We start from the raw sequence: 20,194 nt of genomic DNA on the forward strand, positions 1-20,194 counted from the left end.
GCATAGAGAGCCGGGGCAGGGGCGGCCCCGATCCCGCAGCCAGCGCTTCCCTTCTCCGCTTCCTCCATTTCAATCCCACGCCTTCCACCTACCCGGGGTTCTGGGTTTAGCCGGCGCGGTCCTTTCCCGCGACGACCCTGCGAGGTAGGCTAGGCAAAGGCAGGTAGGCTTAAATTTCAGCGATGCTGCTGTGTCAACGGCCGCGGACTTCCTTCTTCTCCACCCCCACGAAGGGGTTCCGGGATCTGCAGTTTGTTCAAGGCGCTGCCGTCGGGTGGGGGTGTGGGGTGAGCAAGAACCTCAATAATCGGATTTATTTGGGCGCTGCTGAGACATCTGGCGAGGCCTGTTCCCATCTTAGTGCTATAATCATATATTTATTTAGTTCGTACACACCGCCCTTCATCCAAAGATCACAGGGCGGTTCACGACATAAAAATGCAAAATATGGACCCAGGAATGGTTTGGTAAATATACCCCCCCCCCCACCAGGAGGCAGACCCTATTTTCTACTTTCGTAGAGTCTTGGACCCCTGAGGGTAATCTAGTCTAATCCCCTGCAATGCAGGAATCTTTCGCCCAACATGGGGCTTGAACCCACAACCCTGATGTTAAGAGTCTCATGCTCCACCAACTGAGCTGTCCCAGAGGTTGGGTGCTTGTCTGTCAAGGATGCTTTAGTTGAGATTTACTAATTGCAGAGGGTTGGACTAGATGACCAATGGGCTCCCTTCCAAACCATGGGTTCTGGAGGTTTTTTTTTATTATTAGGTTCTTTTTTGTGTGTGTGTTCTTGTTTTTTTTTATTTTGTATGGTTTTGTCTTAAAAAAGAACCAACCCATGGGTTCTGTGTGTTCAATCTCTGTCCCTGTGTTTACAAATAGTCGGTCTGTTTATTTATAGTTATTCACAAGTAAAGTTCAACAGCTGAACTAATAAAAACATGTACACTTGTACATTTGCAGAGATACATTGCACACATTCGGTGTGAACAGGCCTATTTGTTCTATGGGCGGGGGGGGGGGAACCTTTCTATCTGTATTTTCTACACCATGAACAATTTTATACACTTCTCTTTTATTGTTCATTGAGTTCAGTGGGACTTAGGTCGCCTAGGAGCTGTATATTTAAAGCAGTATCATGCCATTTTAAACAGTCGTATTTCCCCAAGGAATCCTGCAAACTGTAGTTTCCCAAAGGTACTGAGTTGTTAGGAGACACCTGTTCCCCTATTCACAGTACTACAGTTCCCAGAATGGTTTAATAATGAATCCCTCTTCCCAGGGAACTTGGGAATTGTAGTTCTGGGAGGGCCTTCTAACAACCTGCATCATCTGCAACAATGTTCTGCCTTCACTGTTGGGTAAACATTTGCGTGTTTTTAAAAATAGTAATAATAATAAAATTGCGGGGAAAGGAATAATAAAGGCCTACTTTATAAGTTGCTGTGTGGGTGAAAGTACATTTTAAATATATGGAAATTTGTATTTTCTTCCCAGTTAGCTTACTAAAAACAGATGACCCCAGGGGCCTTTAGCAGGACAGAATTTTGTCCTTATGTGGTGAAAAACTGCCCCTAGTCTCTGTGTTTCTGCAGATTGTCAGCTGGAGAAGCTGCCTATGAGACCTCGAGACAGGGCCCGGGTGATTGATGCGGCCAAACACGCCCACAAATTCTGCAACACTGAAGAGGAGGAAAACGTTTATCTCCGCAGGTAGGAAAATCCAGTCTCTTCCACAAAGTCGCTGTGCAAGCATAATGCCTAATTACCCTTGTGGTTCCTGGGCTGCCCTTTTTTATTCTACTAGCCTCCATATGGACAGAACAGAACTGAAAATGGTTTACTCAGAAGATGGGTGTCCTTGCTAAAGGTTTGTTTTCTTACTTGTACAAACCTTGGCGTTCTCCCTTGGCTGCTGATACCTCCATACTTTGTGTAGATGGGGGCATTTTAATTACAGAAAGATCGACACTGGAGGAATCAGTTCACTGTTAATATACAGCAGAAGGGAGGAATGTTTCTCACCCCAAGCCAGTGATCTTCTTTCTTGCGGTTGTTAGGGTTTTGTGTTCAGTTCTTCAGCGCAGAGAATGTGTGGTTAGGGTCTTCTGTTCATACAGTCAGCACTATCTCTCTTCCTCCCCCAGGCCAGAGGGCATTGAACGGCAGTACAGAAAGAAGTGTGGAAAGTGAGTATGACGTTACACGTAGGTATTTTGGGAATTTTAGCAGTGTCTTATTTACAATTTTATTTGTAAACTGCTTGGAAAGTTCTTTGATCAAGCATTTTATGAAACTGCTAAATAATTAATTAAAATATTATTTGTACACACATACATACAGGTACACTCTCAGACACACACAAAGGGAGAGAGAGATTCAAGCTTTTATAACTTTGTCACAATACCTGACCTGGAGCAATACCTGACCAGCCAATGTGATTCTATTTTATGTCCAATGAATTAGCAGATCATTCATTCTTTTTATTTTCTTTTTCTCCCCATCCCCCTACTTGTTAGGTGTGGACTTCTTCTCTTCTACCAGCACCAGCAGAAGAACGCCCCAGTAACTTTCATTGTTGATGGTGCTGTGGTCAAATTTGGACAGGGCTTTGGAAAAACGAACATCTACACCCAGAAGCAAGAGCCACCCAAGAAGGTAGGGACGTGGATTTTGTAGAATCATGGCTGCTTCCATGCTGGGAGCTCAAAACTGAGACTGTGGCTCTGAGTGCCTGGCTGTTGCTCAGCTTGAACAGTAGGAGATGGCTGTGGCCTTCAAGCTTAGGGTTGAGAGCCAGTGTGGTGTAGAGCGGTAGTCTTGTAATCTGGGGAACCGGGTTCGCGTCTCCGCTCCTCCACATGCAGCTGCTGGGTGACCTTGGGCCAGTCACTTCTTTGAAGTCTCTCAGCCCCACTCACCTCACAGAGTGTCAATTGTGGGGGAGGAAGGGAAAGGAGAATGTTAGCCGCTTTGAGACTCCGTAAAGGGAGTGAAAGGCGGGATATCAAATCCAAACTCTTCTTTTTCTTTTTCTTCTTCTTCTTCTTGGCAACCTTCTGGGGACAGCATACTAGTGGTGGGCAGGACCAGAGCCAACAAATGTGAACACAAGGCTCATTTTTATGCACACTTGCAAATCCCCCTCTTTTCTCTATCCAGGAAATCAAGAAGTATGATCAGAGTTCAAATATACTTTCTAGCGAATCAAAAATGCTCAAGGAGGGCTGGTGAGGGCTGTGTAATCTGGGGAGAATTCCAAGGTCCAGACAGAAGCACCTGGAGGACAGTCAGCTTCTGTTCTCATGCTGTGAGACTTCACATGATGTAAACAGGACCTGCTGTTTCCTGCCAGTGTGGCAACTGGTGGGGGCTGAAATCCCAACTCAGAGATGACCAGTGCCTGGGCTAGGTGGCCCTTTGTTCTTCTCTAGTTCCACCAAAAGGGAATTAATTTCTCTTCCTGTTACTGCTACTGCCTCTAATTCACAGCACCAGAACAGCCTCTTCTAATTAGAGGATAGTTGCTTCTACATATTCTAAGCAATGGATGAGGATGAGGAATATGTGGCCCTTCAAATGCTGCTGGACTTCAAATACCATAATCCCCGAGTGCTAGTCATGCTGGCTAGGGCAGATAGGAGCTTGGAGTCCAGCAATTTAGGGAAGGCTCCAGCTTCCTTGCCACTGTTTTAAGCCCCAAGCTGATGCACACTTAATTAAAAATATGCATGCCTTTGTTTTCAAGGTGATGATGACCAAACGGACGAAAGACATGGGCAAATTCAGTTCGGTCACAGTCTCCACCATTGATGAAGAGGAGGAGGAGATTGAAGCGGTGAGTTTTCTCTCTCCTTCCCTGTGGTAGTAGGCGGAATCTAGGCTGCATTTCTGTAGCCATCTTATTTGGCCAGCTAGTTCAGATCAGTGTGTGAGCTGGCCTCTGCAGTTGCTGGCCCTGTAAATTGACTTTTTCCCTTTTGAGAAGAGCTCCAGTATGGTTAACTGGTTAGAATGTAGGATTATTATTATTTGTGAAGGACAAAAAAGTGTTTTATGCTTGAATCAGATGTTTAGACAGGGAGTTCTTCCTATGTCATTTGTAACTACAAGGACACAATGAGTAAATTTGGTTGCAAAGTCAACAGGGAAAGAGCCAAGGAGAACAGAAAATGCATGCATCACTAGCGTGGAAAAGGCTGTGCCCCAAAACACTCGCACTACACTCAGGCTACACTGATATTGCTGATGTTGCTCACCCCCTTCAATACCACCGCCCAGGCAGTCACAGCTTTTGGACTCCTTCCTCACCATATCAAACACAGAGTGCACTAGCTTGGCTCCCTCTGTGCAGTGGCCCTCGGCATAGTTGTTTACAACACCACTGTGGCCAAAGACAAAGCTGTCAGGTCTGAAGATCTGGCCAAAAGGTTCAGACCTGACTTGAGTCCGATGCGCCAGGTTCCAAGTCAACAAGGATTGCATGGGAGACATACTTGTTACCAGATGCTTCATTGTTGTAAAGGTAAAAGGTAAAGGACCCCTGGACGGAAGGTGACTATGGTGTTGTGGCGCTCATCTCGCTTTCAGGCCAAGGGAGCTGGTGTCTGTCCGCAGACAGCTTTCCAGGTCATGTGGCCAGCAGGACTAAACCGCTTCTGGTGCAATGGTACACCATGAGGGAAACCAGAGCGCATGGAAACACCGTTTACCTTCCCGCCGCAGCAGTACCTATTTATCTACTTGCACTGGCGTGCTTTCATAGTGCTAGGTTGGCAGGAGCAGGGACAGAGCAACGGGAGCTCACCCCATCGTAGGGAACTGAACTGCCAACCTTCTGATTGGCAAGCCCAAGTGGTTTAGACCACAGCGGCCCTCACTGTAGTATTCACTGATCGTCTCTAGCTGCAGGTTTCTTTCTCTGCGGTAGCCGTCTGTGGGGTCAGTGCCGTGCTCGTTGCTGACGACCTCCCAGAAGTTCACGCCAATTGGTTGCTGCACCAGCTGGCCTGGGTGTGCACTCACACATGGCGATGGCTTTATTCAAGTCCAGCCTCCACTTACTGGCCACTTCTGCCTCTGGTACGCCCACCAGCACCGGCAGCTAGCAACAGGGAGCTCTTCTGCAAAGATTTTGGTCAGGGAGAACCGCATTTGAAACCTCCCACTCCGCCACAAAGATATGCTGCTTCTCAGTCTCAGCTGCCTCTGAGGGGTAGAGAAAGGAGGCACCATGAATACATACCGTGCATGTCATAGGTGAAGGTAAAGGTACCCCTGCCCGTACGGGCCAGTCTTGACAGACTCTAGGGTTGTGCGCCCATCTCACTCAAGAGGCCGGGAGCCAGCGCTGTCCGGAGACACTTCCGGGTCATGTGGCCAGCGTGACATCGCTGCTCTGGCGAGCCAGGGCCGCACACGCAACGCCGTTTACCTTCCCGCTAGTAAGCGGTCCCTATTTATCTACTTGCACCCAGGGGTGCTTTCGAACTGCTAGGTTGGCAGGCGCTGGGACCAAACGACGGGAGCACACCCCGCCGCGGGGATTCGAACCGCCGACCTTTCTATCGGCAAGCCCTAGGCGCTGAGGCTTTTACCCACAGCACCACCCGCGTCCCTGTGCATGTCATACACCCTTGCAAATAAGCCTGCAACAGTAACTGGCCTCCTGAAAGACTACTAGCCTATGTTTCCATGCTGGCTGCAGAGAAAGGGAAGCTGTTGCAGGTGCAGCTGCCAGCAAAGTGGGCTGAATTCCAGGTACTAGCCCCACTTCTTTGCCTCAGAGGACAGCAGTGGGAGCTGTTGCCTGGCATTAGCAAAGTGACTTAAATAACCCAGATGGCCTCCAGAGAAAAAAGTCTTGATAAACACGTTACTGAGGAAACTGAGCAAAAACAGTGCATACTCCAAGGAGAAAGGAATAGGGAGGTTTTGTCTTTCCTTCGCTGATGCCTTGTATATAGCTGGGAGACATTCAACTAAACATGCAGAGGAAAAGCGCCCTCAGAACTGCACAGCCAATCAGGCTCCTTTCTACCTCTGTGAAGATCATGCCACTCTGTCTGGTTGCTAAGCAGTGGCTCCCCTTGGGTTGGTTGACTTTAACATCCACCCCTTGGTTGGTTGACTTTAACAATAACAGAATTAACCCTTGTCGCAAACTGAATGAACCCTGCTTTGCGCTTCCAGCACCTAGTAGGCGGAGACCAAAAGGAAACCCCAGGGGAAGGCCAAGGATGAGGTCCGGAAATACGAAGTGCATCATTATATTTCTCTTCCTGATGCCACTGAGCTTTTTGCTGTGATAACTGTATGCAAGCTGCCCCCAGAGCCTCTTGGATAGAAAGGGTGACATAAGCACTGTAAATTAATGCTAATCTCTTGCGAAAGAAACTGCCTTCTACTGAGTGGGCTGCCAGAAGAGTAGCAAGGCAAACAATCCTTCCACCATGAAGCCCACTCATTCTCATGCATAGAATTCTTGGTCACCTATGGCAAGGAGGCGAGCTGTTTAATATAAGGCTGGTGTCATACTATATACACATGAAAGCCACTTTGCAGCTGGTGAGGAAGGGTTAGGAAGCATCTCTTGAAGAGCCACAAGCCCATGGAACTATTCTTAGCATAGATCAGTGTGCAAAAAATAGAAATAGATATCACTGAATCATAGAGTTGGAAGGGACCCAGGGGTCATCCAGTCCAACCCCTGCACTGCAGAAATCTCAGGTAAAGCATCCACAACAGATGGTCATCCAACCTCTGCTTAAAAACCTCCAAGGAAGGAGAGTCCACAACCTCCCAAGGGAGACTGTTCCACTATCTTAGGCTGCTCTCTGCAGAGGGTGGTTTCTCATAGGCTGAGCATTCAAGTCTCATCCTCTGTGGCCTCAAATGGTACAGCCAAACAAAAGCTATACCACGTTATACTGATGAGTAAATATTCTTTAATATGGGGTAGGGAGGGAGTTGGAAAGGACCCTGAGGGTATATGTATCGGCTTCCAATGGAAATCAAAGGACCAGAAAGGGATTGTTAAGTTAGCAGTTGAGGAGTTTAAATACCTTCCCAAAATAGATGGTGGGGTAGGGAGAAAAGTGTAATGCCACTTCCTTAACCTGCAATGTCTTTTTAATAACTTTTTCTGGTGCAGAGTACTACTAAGAGTTGGACTTTGTGTTAACTTCCCTAACTCTCGTGTGTTTTTCCAGCGAGAAATTGCTGATTCGTATGCGCAGAACGCCAAAGTGATTGAGAAGCAGCTGGAGCGGAAGGGCATGAGCAAGAGAAGGCTGCAGGAGCTGGTGAGTTGTCCTCTCTCTCTCTCTCTCTCTCTCTCTCTCTCTCTCTCTCTCTTTTTCTCTCTCTTTCTCTCTCTTTCTCTCTCCTTCCTTCCCATTTAATGGATGGGCTAGATGCAATCATTTTCTTTATATGCTAGTAAGATTCAGCTCACTGGCTACTTTCAGACAATCACATTTTAGCTTAGGGCTTATCCACACTTACCTTTCTCTGCTTTTCTCAGTAACGACCCACAATTTAAAGCTCCACATGCAAGCAAACACACACCCTGCTTTGGGGTGTTTTTTTTGCTCCAGAACTTTCCATGTGAAAAACTTCTCTTTAAAGCTCCATTGGAGCAAACGTCAATCAGTGGAAAACCCAAATTGACATTTGCTCCGATTCAGCTTTAAAGAGCAGGTTTTTCTGGGGGAAACTTGGGGCAAAAGGAAAAATAAGATGCTCAGACATGGAGCGTTAAAGCGTGGACATGTGCCTGGAAAGCGCAGGGCAAAAGGTAAGAGGGGATAATCCCTTAGCTAAGACAGGAACAAGCCTTCTGACTGCACAAGTGAGAAAACTGTTAGAATCCCTCCCAGTCCAGACTCAGGGGTGGGGAAACATTTCCAACCAGCAGACTGGATCCTGGGGTAACCACCTCCATGTCACAATGGCATCAGGTGACCCAGTGTTCTTTTGTAGTGTAGCTTGAGTTGAAGTCACTTCCTACAAAGGAAGTTCCCTGTTGATTTAAGCAGGGCTTGAAATCATCGCTAATCAGCTAATAGGTACTGGCTTCCAGCAGGGGTCAGCTGCAGCACAGAATTCCACATTAGCAAGTTGTCCTGTTCCAGTGCTGTTAAAGACGTTTTCCTAGTCTAGGCAGGAAAAAAGGGAAACTACGGTTAATTGAATATTTCCTGGTATATTCTCTCCTTCTGCACAAGGAGGAGTGGTGGGGCTGTGTATGATCCCACAAAGCTTATTAAGCTGAGATATGGTCATCCAAATAAACACATTTTCCCTCTTTTAACAGCACATCTTACAAGACAGGCATGATAAACTCTACAGATATTTTTGTGCCACCAGTATATTGCGAACTGTTTTATCAAGAAAGGAATGGAATAGTGTCTTCCTGGAGCTAGCTGCCTGGGCTGGGTAATATTCAGACCATTACAGCAGGTTTAGGGAAACATGTTTCATCTCAAGGGCCAGTGAGTGAGAGGGGTAGGCGTGTCTGGAGGGAGCTCTGAGACCTAGATAGAGAGGCATGAAATATCTGGAATTGCTCGTGGTATATCCAGCCATGGTGGTATGTCAGATCATGAAGAAATGTGGTTAGTGGCCCGTGAAGTGAATATTCAGGAACTCAATATATTATTGATCTAAGGATACTTGGTTAAGCTGCTGAGGAACTTGCTATTCCCTGGAATACAATTTGAAAACTAGCACACTGGGATGTAACATTCCTCTAGTCTTTTGTCTGTGTTTCTGAAGCACCAACATAGTAATTAACACTGGATTTAGGGATATTCCAAGAATATTTAATAAAATTTTACCCTTTAATTTTTTAAAAATTTTGTTTTAATCAGGCTGAGCTGGAAGCCAAGAAGGCCAAAATGAAAGGGACTCTTATTGATAACCAGTTCAAATAAGGAGCATCGATATTGAGGACTAGCCAAGAAATGTCATTTAGGAAGCAGGGACAGGGAATACCCCTTCGTCCTTTTTTAATCTGCCCTATGAAATCACTAATTTGCTTCGTTGATTCTACCATGGAAGATGGAACTGCTCCATTGTTTTTATGGATTTTGCATTTTATTCTGCACTGCACACCATGTTTTTAATGTATTCGGAAACTTTTTGAGTTTTACTTCCATTGAATTTTACTTCCATTGAATTTTACTTCCATTGAATTATACTTCTTCCACTGCAGAGCTGAGAGGTATTAGTTTGCTTCTGTTGTGCAGTGTTTTAAAATTTTTATAATCTTCATATGTACGTAGAAATTTTACATATTGTAAGCATTGTGTTGCCGAGGCAGAAACAATGTGTACAGAGAAATAAACCCCTAACAAGTTGTTTTTATGCGGCTTATCATTTCCCACCCACCCATGCCTCTTGACATAAAGTTAAATTTCCTTTTTACACGTGGATTCCACCGTTCCCTGGAGAGATCAGAGGGGGTAATCTGGAGCTTTCAGGCAGTCTTCCACCCAGATATTGGTCACACTAAAAGCCATACTAAAGGTGGCATCAAATGGGACTCAACATTTATCATGCAGGTTTTAAAAATGCACGGGGAGGCAATTTAACCATTTCCCCTCCGTTACCACAATACAGTGGTACCCCGCAAGATGAATGCCTCAGAAGACGAAAAACCTGCTAGACGAAAGGGTCTTTCGTTTTCTGAGGTGCTTCGCAAGACGGATTTTTCTAAGGGCTTGCTTCGCTAGACGAAACAGCCCTGCCTCTCCTGTCATGGCGACGGTCGCACGCTCGCTTCCCCGCTCCTCCGGCTTCCTCCCACCTTCCTGCTGACGGCTCCACCGGCTCCCTCCCACCTTCCGGCCGACCTTGCGACCTTCCGGCTGCCTCGCGCCGCTGCCCACCGCCCTCGCGCACTCCCCTCAGGAGCCGTTGCCGCCAGCAGCCAGCGCTGCAGCCGGAGTTGCGCTCCTGAGCCCCGCCGCCCTCCAGCAGCTGCGTCGCGCGGTGTCCACAAGGCGCAGGTGAGTCCAAGGACCGGCTGCGGCAGCTGCCCTGCTTCTCCCCCCCCCCCCACCGTTGTTAGTGTTTAAATGCAGTGGTGCATCGCAAGACGAAAAAACTCGCTCTACGAAAAAACTCACAGAACGAATTAATTTCGTCTTGCGAGGCACCACTGTATTTGCTTTGGGGGAAATCTCCCTGTCATGCAAATGGGGAATTCCCCTTTCACCCCAAAGCAAATAACAGTGCAATGCTGCAATAGTGGAAGAAAAGCGTAAAAGCCCTTCTCTGTACCTCCTTTGATCCTCCCCTCTATAGCTGATTCAATCTTCCTTTGTAGGGGAGGGAAAAAGAGAAACCGTGCAGGTCTGATGCCCTCCGGATTTTGGGAGCTCAATTTCCATCAGCCCCAACCAGCATGGCTAGTGGTCAAGGAAGATGGGAGTTGTAGTCTAGGAACGGCACCCTGGTGTAATAGAGGTGGAGATGCAGTGTTTCTCTGGAGCTTTTGTATAAAATCCAAGTTTTCATTAAGCAAGAGAGAGTGATTTTGTTGTAGTAACAATGCTTGGCCTGCTGGGGGCCTCAAACTATAGCACAGTGCTGGCAAAATTCAAACCGAATAGCCAAGCCAAGCAGGAAGTGATTGGGTTGACCTAGGTTGTTAACTAGGGACCAATCAAAAGTGTGTGTTCCATGAATGGAAGGAGAGTCCCACTCATGGGAGGGCTCCTGTGAATGGGCAAACAAATCAGAATGATTGCTCAATAGACTCTAGGGTTGTTGTTTTTAAAGCCCTGCGTAAGTTTCTTGCAAAGGACATGGGTGGCGCTGTGGTCTAAACCACTGAGCCTAGGGCTTGCCAATCGGAAGGTCGGCAGTTCAAATCCCCGCAACGGGGTGAGCTCCCATTGCTCAGTCCCAGCTCCTGCCCACCTAGCAGTTCGAAAGCCCCCCCAAAAGTGCAAGTAGATAAATAGGTACCGCTCTGGCGGGAAGGTAAACGGCGTTTCCGTGCGTTGCTCTGGTTTCGCCAGAAGCGGCTTAGTCATGCTGGCCACATGACATGGAAGAGCTGTCTGTGGACAAACGTCAGTGCCCTCGGCCAGTAAAGCGAGATGAGTGCCACAACCCCAGAGTTGTTTGCGACTGGACTTAACTGTCAGGGGTCCTTTACGTTCTTTGTTTTTTATTAATAGTAATAATTTTGTTATCATGAGACCATCATATGATCAGGGAGAATGGGAACAAACATGAAAACTTTGCCCCCTCCAAGACTCCTGGAAAGTAACCATCTGTGGCTGGGAGCCTGCTCTGCTCCTGTTAGGATTCCAAGTTGATTAGAAATTGGGGCTCTACAAAGTGTTTGGAACTCCATTGTTCTAGGGGCATTTTGCAACAGGGAATTTCGTTAGTGCAAGCAGTTTCTGAGCTCTGGGAGTAGTACTGCGCCTAAGATTTCAGATTAAAATTGCAGTGTGGAAGGAAAGAAGGAGCTTTTTCTGCCTCCCAACCTCCAGCTACTCTCTGAAGACTAGAGAAGAGACCCTCTTAAGTATATTAGGGGGGTGGGCAGGGGAAGGACTAGACCATGTGAAAAATGAACATAATATTTCAGCTGCAGTTCATTTATTTTCAGCTTTGTATTTTTGTTATTAAAAAAGTGTGCCTAGACATTCTGTTGCAGCGCCCATAGCCTAGGTTTAAGGTGTCTTAATTCATTCATTCATTCATTCATTGTTTTATATTTTTAATAAAAATATCAAAGCAGTTTACAGCATATTAAATCATCAATAAAAAATAGCTGGGTGATGTTCCTCCAGCCTCATGAGGAGCCTCTTTAGTAGGGCTGGGTGAATCTGGGCCCCACTTCCTGGGCCAGATGGAAAGGGCCTTGCAGGGAGCTGCCTTCATGCCTTGCAGCCGGGCCTCATGAGGAGCCTCTTCAGTAGGGCTGGGTGAGTCTGGGCCTAAGTTTTTTACACTGGTTCTACACGGTGTGGGAAGCGTGAGGACATCGCAACTCAGGGAGGGCATTGGGCTGCTGAATGGACATGTGTCCTTGTCCCCACTTGTGTGTTCTGCATATTTATGAATACAGTGCCAGAATTGTTGTTGGCATCTGTTTGCCTCTCTGAGGCACAATCATGGGCAGTGTGTATAGAGGTCCTGGGCTGCTTAGATGACAAAGACTCCCCTTTCAGCATCGCTGTTGTGATCCAAAGGAAAGCAGATCAATACATTTGGCACCAATTCGGCTGCAGGAGTTGCCGCAAGGAGGAGTACAAGGCACCACCCAACCGGTTTAGGGATTCTGCTCTGGATTTATGTAGGGTTTACGCCTTAGACTTCTCTTTCCCGAAAGATGTCTTGCAATGCAGTGGGTACAGATTTTGCCTCAAGGTTTACTCCTGAAGCCTTTCTCACAAATGAGTACTGTCATACCTCTTGTTACGTTCGGTTCAGGTTACGCCTTTTCAGGTTGTGTCCCGCGGTGACCCGGAAGTACCGTGCATGTGCAGCTGCTCAAAATGACGTCACGCACATGCCCAGAGGCAGCGAATCATGACCCGCAGACGTGGGTTGCATTCTGCTCATATTGCGAACAGGGCTCTGGAATGGATCCCGTTTGCAACCAGAGGTACCACTGTATGGCTGCAAGGCAGCAGAGGTTTAGGATCAGAGTTTTCCTTCTAGATGGGCTATCTTCCCAGGTTGACAAGCCCCACCTGCCCCTCACCTCCCTCCACAGCACATGCAGAAGCTTCCCTCTTGACTGTTGGACCCACTACTGGTCTCATCTGCTCAAACCGCTGGAGCCCATCTTCGTATGCAGGGGAAACTCCTAACTTACTGAAGGTTTGAAACCCATTGGCTACCCTCGCTGGATTTAGCCAGCCAATTGAAGCAGTTTTCTGAGTGGTGGCTGCTGTTGCATGCTGATAGCCACAGTTGAGAGCAGAGTGCAGGGTGGGGATCAAAGGTGGACAAAGTCCCCAATAAGTTGCATGATGTGACACTCGCCGGAAGTACTGTCCCTCCCATAGCATCCCATACACTCCAATGCCAGAATAGGGCTAATGTGGTCTTATCCCACCCTTCCTCCAGGGGAAACAAAATAAAAAAAATCCTTCCAGTAGCACCTTAGAGACCAACTAAGTTTGTTATTGGTATGAGCTTTTGTGTGCATGCACACTTCTTCAGCCCACAAAAGCTCATACTAATAACAAACTTAGTTGGTCTCTAAGGTGCTACTGGAAGGAATGTTTTATTGACGGCTACCTACCTGTTCCTCCAGGGGGTTTGTGGTGTTGATGTGTGTTGTTCTCCTCCACCCCTTTATCTTCGCAATGATCTATAAGGAAGCTTAGGATGAGAAGCAGACTGGGCCGATGTCTCTGAGCTGCAGTGGTGGCAGGTACGCAATGCGACCGATAGGGCTGAGAGCCCAACAGAAGGTGAAACCAGAGCCAATGGTTTTGTCTCCAACTACTTATGTGCAGAGCTCTGCAAGGGACAACACTGAGACTAAGGAAGAGAGGAAAAATAGCCCTTGCTAGACCTGGACTGGATATAAATTCCCAGCTGGGATGGCTCAGTTGATAGAGCATGAGACTCTTCATCATAGGGTCATGGGTTCGAGCCTCACATTGGGCAAAAGACTCCTGCATTGCAGGGGGTTGGACTAGATGACCCTCATGCCCTTTCCAACTCTAAGAGAATAGGCAGGTAGGGACTTCTGTTGGGAGAGTGCTCCATTTGTTCTTGTGGACCAGCCTCTAGTTCCAAACTCTTTTGTAAAATTCTTACCCCCCCCCCCCGATAAGACAAATTTAGTGGTCATCTAATTGCTCCAGCTTTATCGCTGGAACAAGATTCAACCTAATTATATCTAAATAACCCATTGCTGCCTCGCACCTACTGAGATAAAAGGGCAGGACTCCCACTTATGAAGTGGGAAGCGATCCAACAGGTCTCCTGTTACAATTCTGCCTCCTTCCATCCTTTAACTACCCAGCTCTGCTACTGTTATGCTGTTGCGGCAGCAAAGCCAAAGGCAGTTGTTAAAACAGTGTGGAGATACTAGCGGTCAAATTAGAACATATCACCTTGTTTAACCAAAACAGAAGGCTTGCTAGCAAAACACCAAAGAAAATTAGACCGCAGCAGAGGTAATTAAATGCAAAATATTTGTAGTAGCTTCTCTAACACACGCTTCGGCAGATAGGTTATCTTTTAGAGGGCTACAGAGGATTCATAACAAATGGCAGTAGTTTAGAGTCAGAACAGGTCTCTGCCTTCTGGGTGAAAAGAAACAGCATTGAATCCAGGGAACCAGGTCACTGCAGGCATTTAACAAAAGACTGGGTTGAATATTCAGGCTGGGCCAATTGCGATCATTCAGAGATTGCTGGACTTCAGCTCCCATCAGCCCCTTCCCCCGTACCCAACGGTCAGAGATTATGGGAACTGTAGTCCAGCAACACGTGACTGGCTGGTATGCAAACTGATGCAGCGCTGTGTTGCCTGCTTTAGGAATCGTTAGCAAGTTTAGGATGCAAGGCAAGGCAACTCTGCTTTTGAAAATGGTCTGGATGTTAATCTTAAGAGTGTGGCCACAGAGCGGTTCCCAGCTCTTTCGCTTGGCAAAAGCCTCAGCAGTCCTACTCAGAGAGAGTTTCCCAGACAGGCTTTCTGATGATGACATAAGCAAAGGTGGAGCTTTAGTTAATCAAGTAAAAAACACTTCCTGGCATCTTGAATATCCTTAAAAGGAAACACAGCAGCAGGGAGGGAGGGGACACTGTCATGGCCCATGGGTGACCTTCAGTCAGGTGACAATTAAAGGGCAAAAGAGAAAGGGGAGGGGGAAGTAAGCACTTTTCTGCTGCTGAAGGTCATTCTCACAACCGTGGAAGTCAAAAGTCTTCATTCAGTTGCTGCAGAATGCCTGATCTGCAGTCTCTGACAGGCTCAGCTATTTTTTCCACACACACACACTGGTAGCAGGGAGGTGTCACTCTTTGCCTGAATCTCTGACCAATTACACCGCAATGAATTTGGGATGTTTTTTTGAGTCCTCTCTAGTCCCGTGTTTTATACCTGCAAGATTGGTTTCTGTGCAGGAAGGAGTGGGGACAGTTCCTTGTCTATTAAGTACCGGCATATGCTTTGTAATGTAAGCTCTGGACAATGAGTGGTCATGGGAAGAAATAGCTGGAGACTCTAATGGAAGATGAGTAGAAGGGGAAAGACCTCCCCTCGCCCCTCTGCCACATCTGGCTGGATGAAATGCCAGAAAGGTGTGTCCGCCTGAAAGAGGGCAGTCAGGCTTGGGACTGGGACTGAAAAGAGACACAGAGGCCCAACTCACTGTCTACTAGATTGAGTGCTATGTCCTTACAAGGGTAGCAGCTGGTCAGGCTAGGCATTGGCCAAGTGTCTCTGTGGGGCTCAGAAAGTTCCCTCACTGGTCCAACTTGGCTGTGTCGCCGCTCCCTGCCCTCCCTGCCAGGCTCCCAGATGGTTGTTGTAGTGGTGAACTGGATGGACAGTAGTACTACTTTGGAATGGGAGCCCAACCTTGAATAGACGAGGGCATTACATTTTGGAGGAATTAAGATGGCCGCCAGCCCCCACAGTCAGGAGCCACGTTGGTTATGGTTGCTGCCCAAGGCTAAGTGGCTGCATGATGAGTGGCAAGGTGTTCAGCATGTGAGATTTCATCACAGGCACCAAACTTGCTACACATGAACAAGTTGTGTACAAATGTAGACTTGCCATGGACAAATTTAATGATATTTGGAATTCATTTTTATAAACACCATACTAGATTAAGGCCTGATTGACTACAATAACAAGTCCCACCCTTTGGGGGGGGGGGTAATGTAAGCAATATCTTCTTCTTCTTATTGTTCTGTTTTGTTTTCTACGTGGGTACTATTTCTTGATTCTTCTTTTTTTGTGTCTTATCTTACTCTGCACACTTGTAATTTTGTACTTTATTTTTCAGTAAGGAATATAAGCTCTCTCTCTCCCTCTCTTTCTCTCTCTCTCTCTCTCTCTCTCTCTCACACACACACACACACACACACACACACACAGAGAGAGGCACCATGCTGGAAGCCCCCTGAAGTCTGGCCCAGGTGCTCCTAGAAACCTGGGGTTGCATTCAACTCACCTTTGCTCAGAGTAGTAAATTGAAGTCAATGGCCATGACCAACTGAGGTCCATTAACTTCAAAGGGCCTAGTCTAAGCCGAAGTTAGTCAAATACAGCAGTGTTAATATTGTGAGCCTCCCATGCTACACTCAGCCCATATATATTACTAATTAAGCCTTAAGGTAAAGGTAAAGGTACCCCTGCCCGTACGGCCCAGTCGTGTCCGACTCTAGGGTTGCGTGCTCATCTCGCTCTAGAGACTGTGAGCCGGCGCCGTCCGAAGACACTTCCGGGTCATGTGGGCAGTGTGACGGAGCTGCAGCTGGCGAGCCAGCACCAGCGCAGCACACGGAAACGCCGTTTACCTTCCCACTATAAAGCGGTCCCTATTTATCTACTTGCACTTAAGAGTGCTTTCGAACTGCTAGTTTGGCAGGAGCTGGGACCGAACGATGGGCGCTCACCCCGCCGAGGGGATTCGAACCGCCGACCATACGATCGGCAAGTCCTAGGCACTGAGGTTTTACCTACAGCGCCACCCGCCTTAAGCCTTAAGCCTTACATCACAGAAAAAACAATACTGGCAGGCTTCCAGTGACCTTCACTCCAAAGATACGAAACCCAATATATTTGCTGGGACTCCTGAGATCTCTTAGCGCTCAGAGACTCAGGTGTGCTCAGCAAAATTTGTACCATTTTGGGAGTGTAGGGATGAGGTGGAATACATATTAGAATACTCCCATCATCCAAACAACAACAACCCAACTCCATGCGTGAACAAAAACCGTACATGAGGGCAGCCTTTGCCAACTTGGTGCCTTCCAGATGATTTGGAATATAACTCTCGTGAGACCAAGCCAAGGGGCAATCAAAAAAGAAAACAGCCTTTTTAAATTTTTACATACGTACTGTACATTCATTTGCTGCCAATCCTGTGGTCTAAAAACATAGGCGAGGTAGAAAATAAAAACAAGGCAAGGGGCACTCCAGGAATAGTTTTATTTGAAATAACGGTTATTCAGTATTACTATACTCTGTTTTTAATATAGAACTGTCATGTACCGAGGGCAGTAGTTCAGTGGTAGAACACAAGCAGACAATTGATTGATGTTGATTTTTACACCACTCATGGCCGGGTGTAGCTCCAATATGACATATGAAAGTTTTGCTGTCCTCCCTGGGAAATTCCCTCTAGAATTGCCTTTTATTTGCTCATATGAGTTGAGGTGGCTTTTGATCAAGTGTGGGCTGAATTCTTTACAATTGGTGGGGGTTAGGGGACATTGTGCGTGAATTTGTTTTATGTGTGTAGATCTGTGCGTGCTGCAGTGCTCAGCAGCAAGGCTCTATTCCGATGGCATGAATATCACGGCGACCAGTAGATTCTTATCTGCTGCAGCCTTCATCCGCCTTCACAGCCGTTGTAACATACCGCTTCTTATCTTCCGCCTGTTCTGCCGTTGAGGACTTCTTGGATCATTCTTGGTCTAGCTCCTCCCCTTTGACCTTACCGTCTTGGGTGACCCAGCTGGGAGTATGAGACTCCCAATGGCTTCGCTCACAAGGGTCATAGGAACGTGCAAGCCCACTCATCACAACAAGGTGATGATCCAGTGACTGAGTCCACCTTTTCTACTCTTGATTCCTTCCAGATGTTTTGAACTGCAGCTCATAGTCCAAAACTTCTGGAATGTTCCAGGTTAGCAAAGACTGAACTAGATGGACCAGTGGTCTTCCTCAGCAAACATTAATAAAGCAGTGACGCTTTAATAAATTAATAAAGCAGTGAGACTTTAATAATACATTAATATAATAATACATTAATAAAGCAGTGACACTTTAATAATTCCATGTGTTCTTTTGTGTGTGTGGGTTTTTTTAAAAATCACAAGTCCTTCCCTACTAGAAATGATTTCTAATGCTGAAGGAAGCTGAAATTCTGAACATTTATTTCATTTTATTTTTTTTAATGATTTTTTGTGGTTTATTTATCGAAATTTAGAGCACCAAAATTCTAAACTAAAAGTTACCTGCAGCGCTTTACTGTTCTCAAAGAAGGAAAGGTTCTGTGCACTGCCAGATATCTGAAAATCATATTGTCTACAAAAGCTTGCAGGCAGGAGGATGAAGAAAATGTAGGTAGGACTCACACTTTCTGAAGGAAACAGCATACCTGACGGTTGGCCTGAACCTGCTGAGCAACTTGTTTGACAGGTAAGCAGCTTTGGAGATAGAGGAAAGTTTCTACATCTGGTTTGGTTTGGCCTAAACCAAATCGCACAGCTGACATGAACACATGTTTTAACAAGATTTTATTTTTTTGTAGCATAGATCGGAACAGATTGTCTTTAGCGTTTGTTTGCTTTTGCACACGTTGACGTGGGATTTTCGGAAAGCTATTATGTCAGGGAGATTTTTCTCATATACCTCTATGGGAAGGTGTGTTTTCTTCTTATTCTGTGGGACAACATCTGTTCTCTGTTGCCCAAGCACTGGAACTCCCTGGTTCATGTCACCTTTTGCTTCTTTATGTTCCAGTGCAGGTGTAAAGCTGCTTGCTGCAGCGGTATTTTGACCTAACCATATTCTAAAAATGTACTCTGCCAGGCATTTCCTAGATTGTTGGCTTTCATCCATTCTGTATTTTAAATTGTTTTTAGGGTCTTAAAAAAAAATACGTTTGCTGCCTTGGATGCTTCGTTTGAAGTGAAAAGACGTCATGTAAACATATTAAACAAACAAATATCTCAGCCTAAAGCCTGAGGTGGTACAGTCCAGAAAGAGCTGTACCACATTCTATTTCTGAACATGCTTTTCTTTTTTCACTCTTACAGTGAAATCCAATTCATGGGGGTACAGGATTGTACCATTAGTCTTCTGGATCTTGTGCACAGTACCTGCTGGTATTATTTACTGATTTTTTTACATGTATCCAGCTTAAAAGCTCCCTGGACTATCTATATCTGTGATAGGGCATGGTGACATCTGTTTGATCAACATATAGTTCCTAGTAGTGCTGGCTTTTGCCATGAACTGGCAATTATTTATCCATGTGCTCCTCCCTCCCTCTGGCCTTTTTACCAGGCCATGCTCTTAAGGTCAAAGTACTTCTCTGGCAATAACTTTTCAGCTGCCTGTTTGCCCTCCCCTACAGAGCATAGAGATGCATTCTTCACATTGTGTAAAATTCCTGCTCAGCACAAACACACGGTCACTAAAGCAGTCAGCAGGAGGCCTCAAGCACGAAGCAGCAAGAGAAACCAGCATGTTGGACATTCTTCAGATCCTATTAGGACCAAATTACTGTGACGATTTAACACACAAATCACTGCTAATTAAGGGATCAGAACTGGCATGGAGGGGAGGGGGGTTAATATTGTCCTCTCCCACTGCAGTCCCAAGGAAAATCCTTCCTTTGATCCTAGAGTTTGTTTTGGGGAAAATTCCCCCAATGGGTCCCTTTGCACCCATAAATCTATAGGAAGGCAGTGCCAACACTGGAATGCTGGTATCATGCGACCCACTGATTTGTCAATGAAGTTTGTGCCAGCTTAAACTCCCACACAGTATACAATGGTTGACTCTTGTTGGTGGCAGTGCAGTGGTCAAGCTTTAGCCACAAACTATTTTCCTTATTAAAACGGCTAACATGAGAGCTGGAAGCTAGGTAATTAACTTGCAATTATCTAAAAGGAAACTGTGCAATACATTAGTTGTGTGAATGCTTTTGGGCTCCAAGATGAATGTCTATCACAGAACTGAAGAGTTGGAATGGACCACGAGGATCAACTAGTAAAACACAGGACTCTTTCACCCAGTGTGGGGCTCAAACCCACAACTCTGAGATTAAGTGTCTCCTGCTCTGACCAGCTGAACTATCCCTTCTCCTCCTGTACAAGCCCAGCTGAAATGAATGGCAGGCCTCTGGCACAGTTTCCATTCCCTTCAGAGTTTGTGCAGATGACTTTCCCAACAAATGACCTAGTACCTAACACAACTTCTTGTCAATGAAAGATTGTAAGTAACTATCCCAATT

The 20,194-nt window shown here is 46.3% G+C and overlaps 1 protein-coding gene and 3 long non-coding RNA genes across 4 annotated transcripts in view; 2 read left to right on the forward strand and 2 right to left on the reverse strand.

Annotated features, from left to right (window-relative positions):
• Window positions 1-744, reverse strand: part of LOC310668992 — a 6,442-nt gene extending 5,698 nt beyond the window's left edge. Inside the window, exon 1 of the long non-coding RNA XR_014506947.1 lies at window positions 93-744. This is a non-coding gene — a long non-coding RNA (uncharacterized lncRNA). The remainder of the gene's footprint in view (window positions 1-92) is intronic.
• Window positions 1-9,365, forward strand: part of STEEP1 (STING1 ER exit protein 1) — a 10,175-nt gene extending 810 nt beyond the window's left edge. Inside the window, exons 2-7 of the mRNA XM_083422371.1 lie at window positions 1,599-1,716; window positions 2,151-2,192; window positions 2,523-2,661; window positions 3,752-3,841; window positions 7,215-7,307; window positions 8,877-9,365. Of these exons, the coding sequence (XP_083278497.1) occupies window positions 1,622-1,716; window positions 2,151-2,192; window positions 2,523-2,661; window positions 3,752-3,841; window positions 7,215-7,307; window positions 8,877-8,939 (522 nt within the window). The 5' untranslated portion in view covers window positions 1,599-1,621 and the 3' untranslated portion in view covers window positions 8,940-9,365. The remainder of the gene's footprint in view (window positions 1-1,598; window positions 1,717-2,150; window positions 2,193-2,522; window positions 2,662-3,751; window positions 3,842-7,214; window positions 7,308-8,876) is intronic.
• The window catches only part of LOC310669002, a 226,458-nt gene that overhangs the window by 109,561 nt on the left and 96,703 nt on the right, over window positions 1-20,194 (reverse strand). The window lies entirely within an intron of this gene.
• On the forward strand, window positions 11,763-12,121 carry LOC310669001. The gene is made up of 2 exons (XR_014506957.1): window positions 11,763-11,839; window positions 11,946-12,121. It is a non-coding gene; the product is annotated as an uncharacterized lncRNA (long non-coding RNA).

Source organism: Podarcis tiliguerta, assembly GCF_965153285.1.
Source record: "Podarcis tiliguerta genome assembly, chromosome: Z".
NCBI classification, from domain to species: Eukaryota; Metazoa; Chordata; class Lepidosauria; order Squamata; family Lacertidae; genus Podarcis; species Podarcis tiliguerta.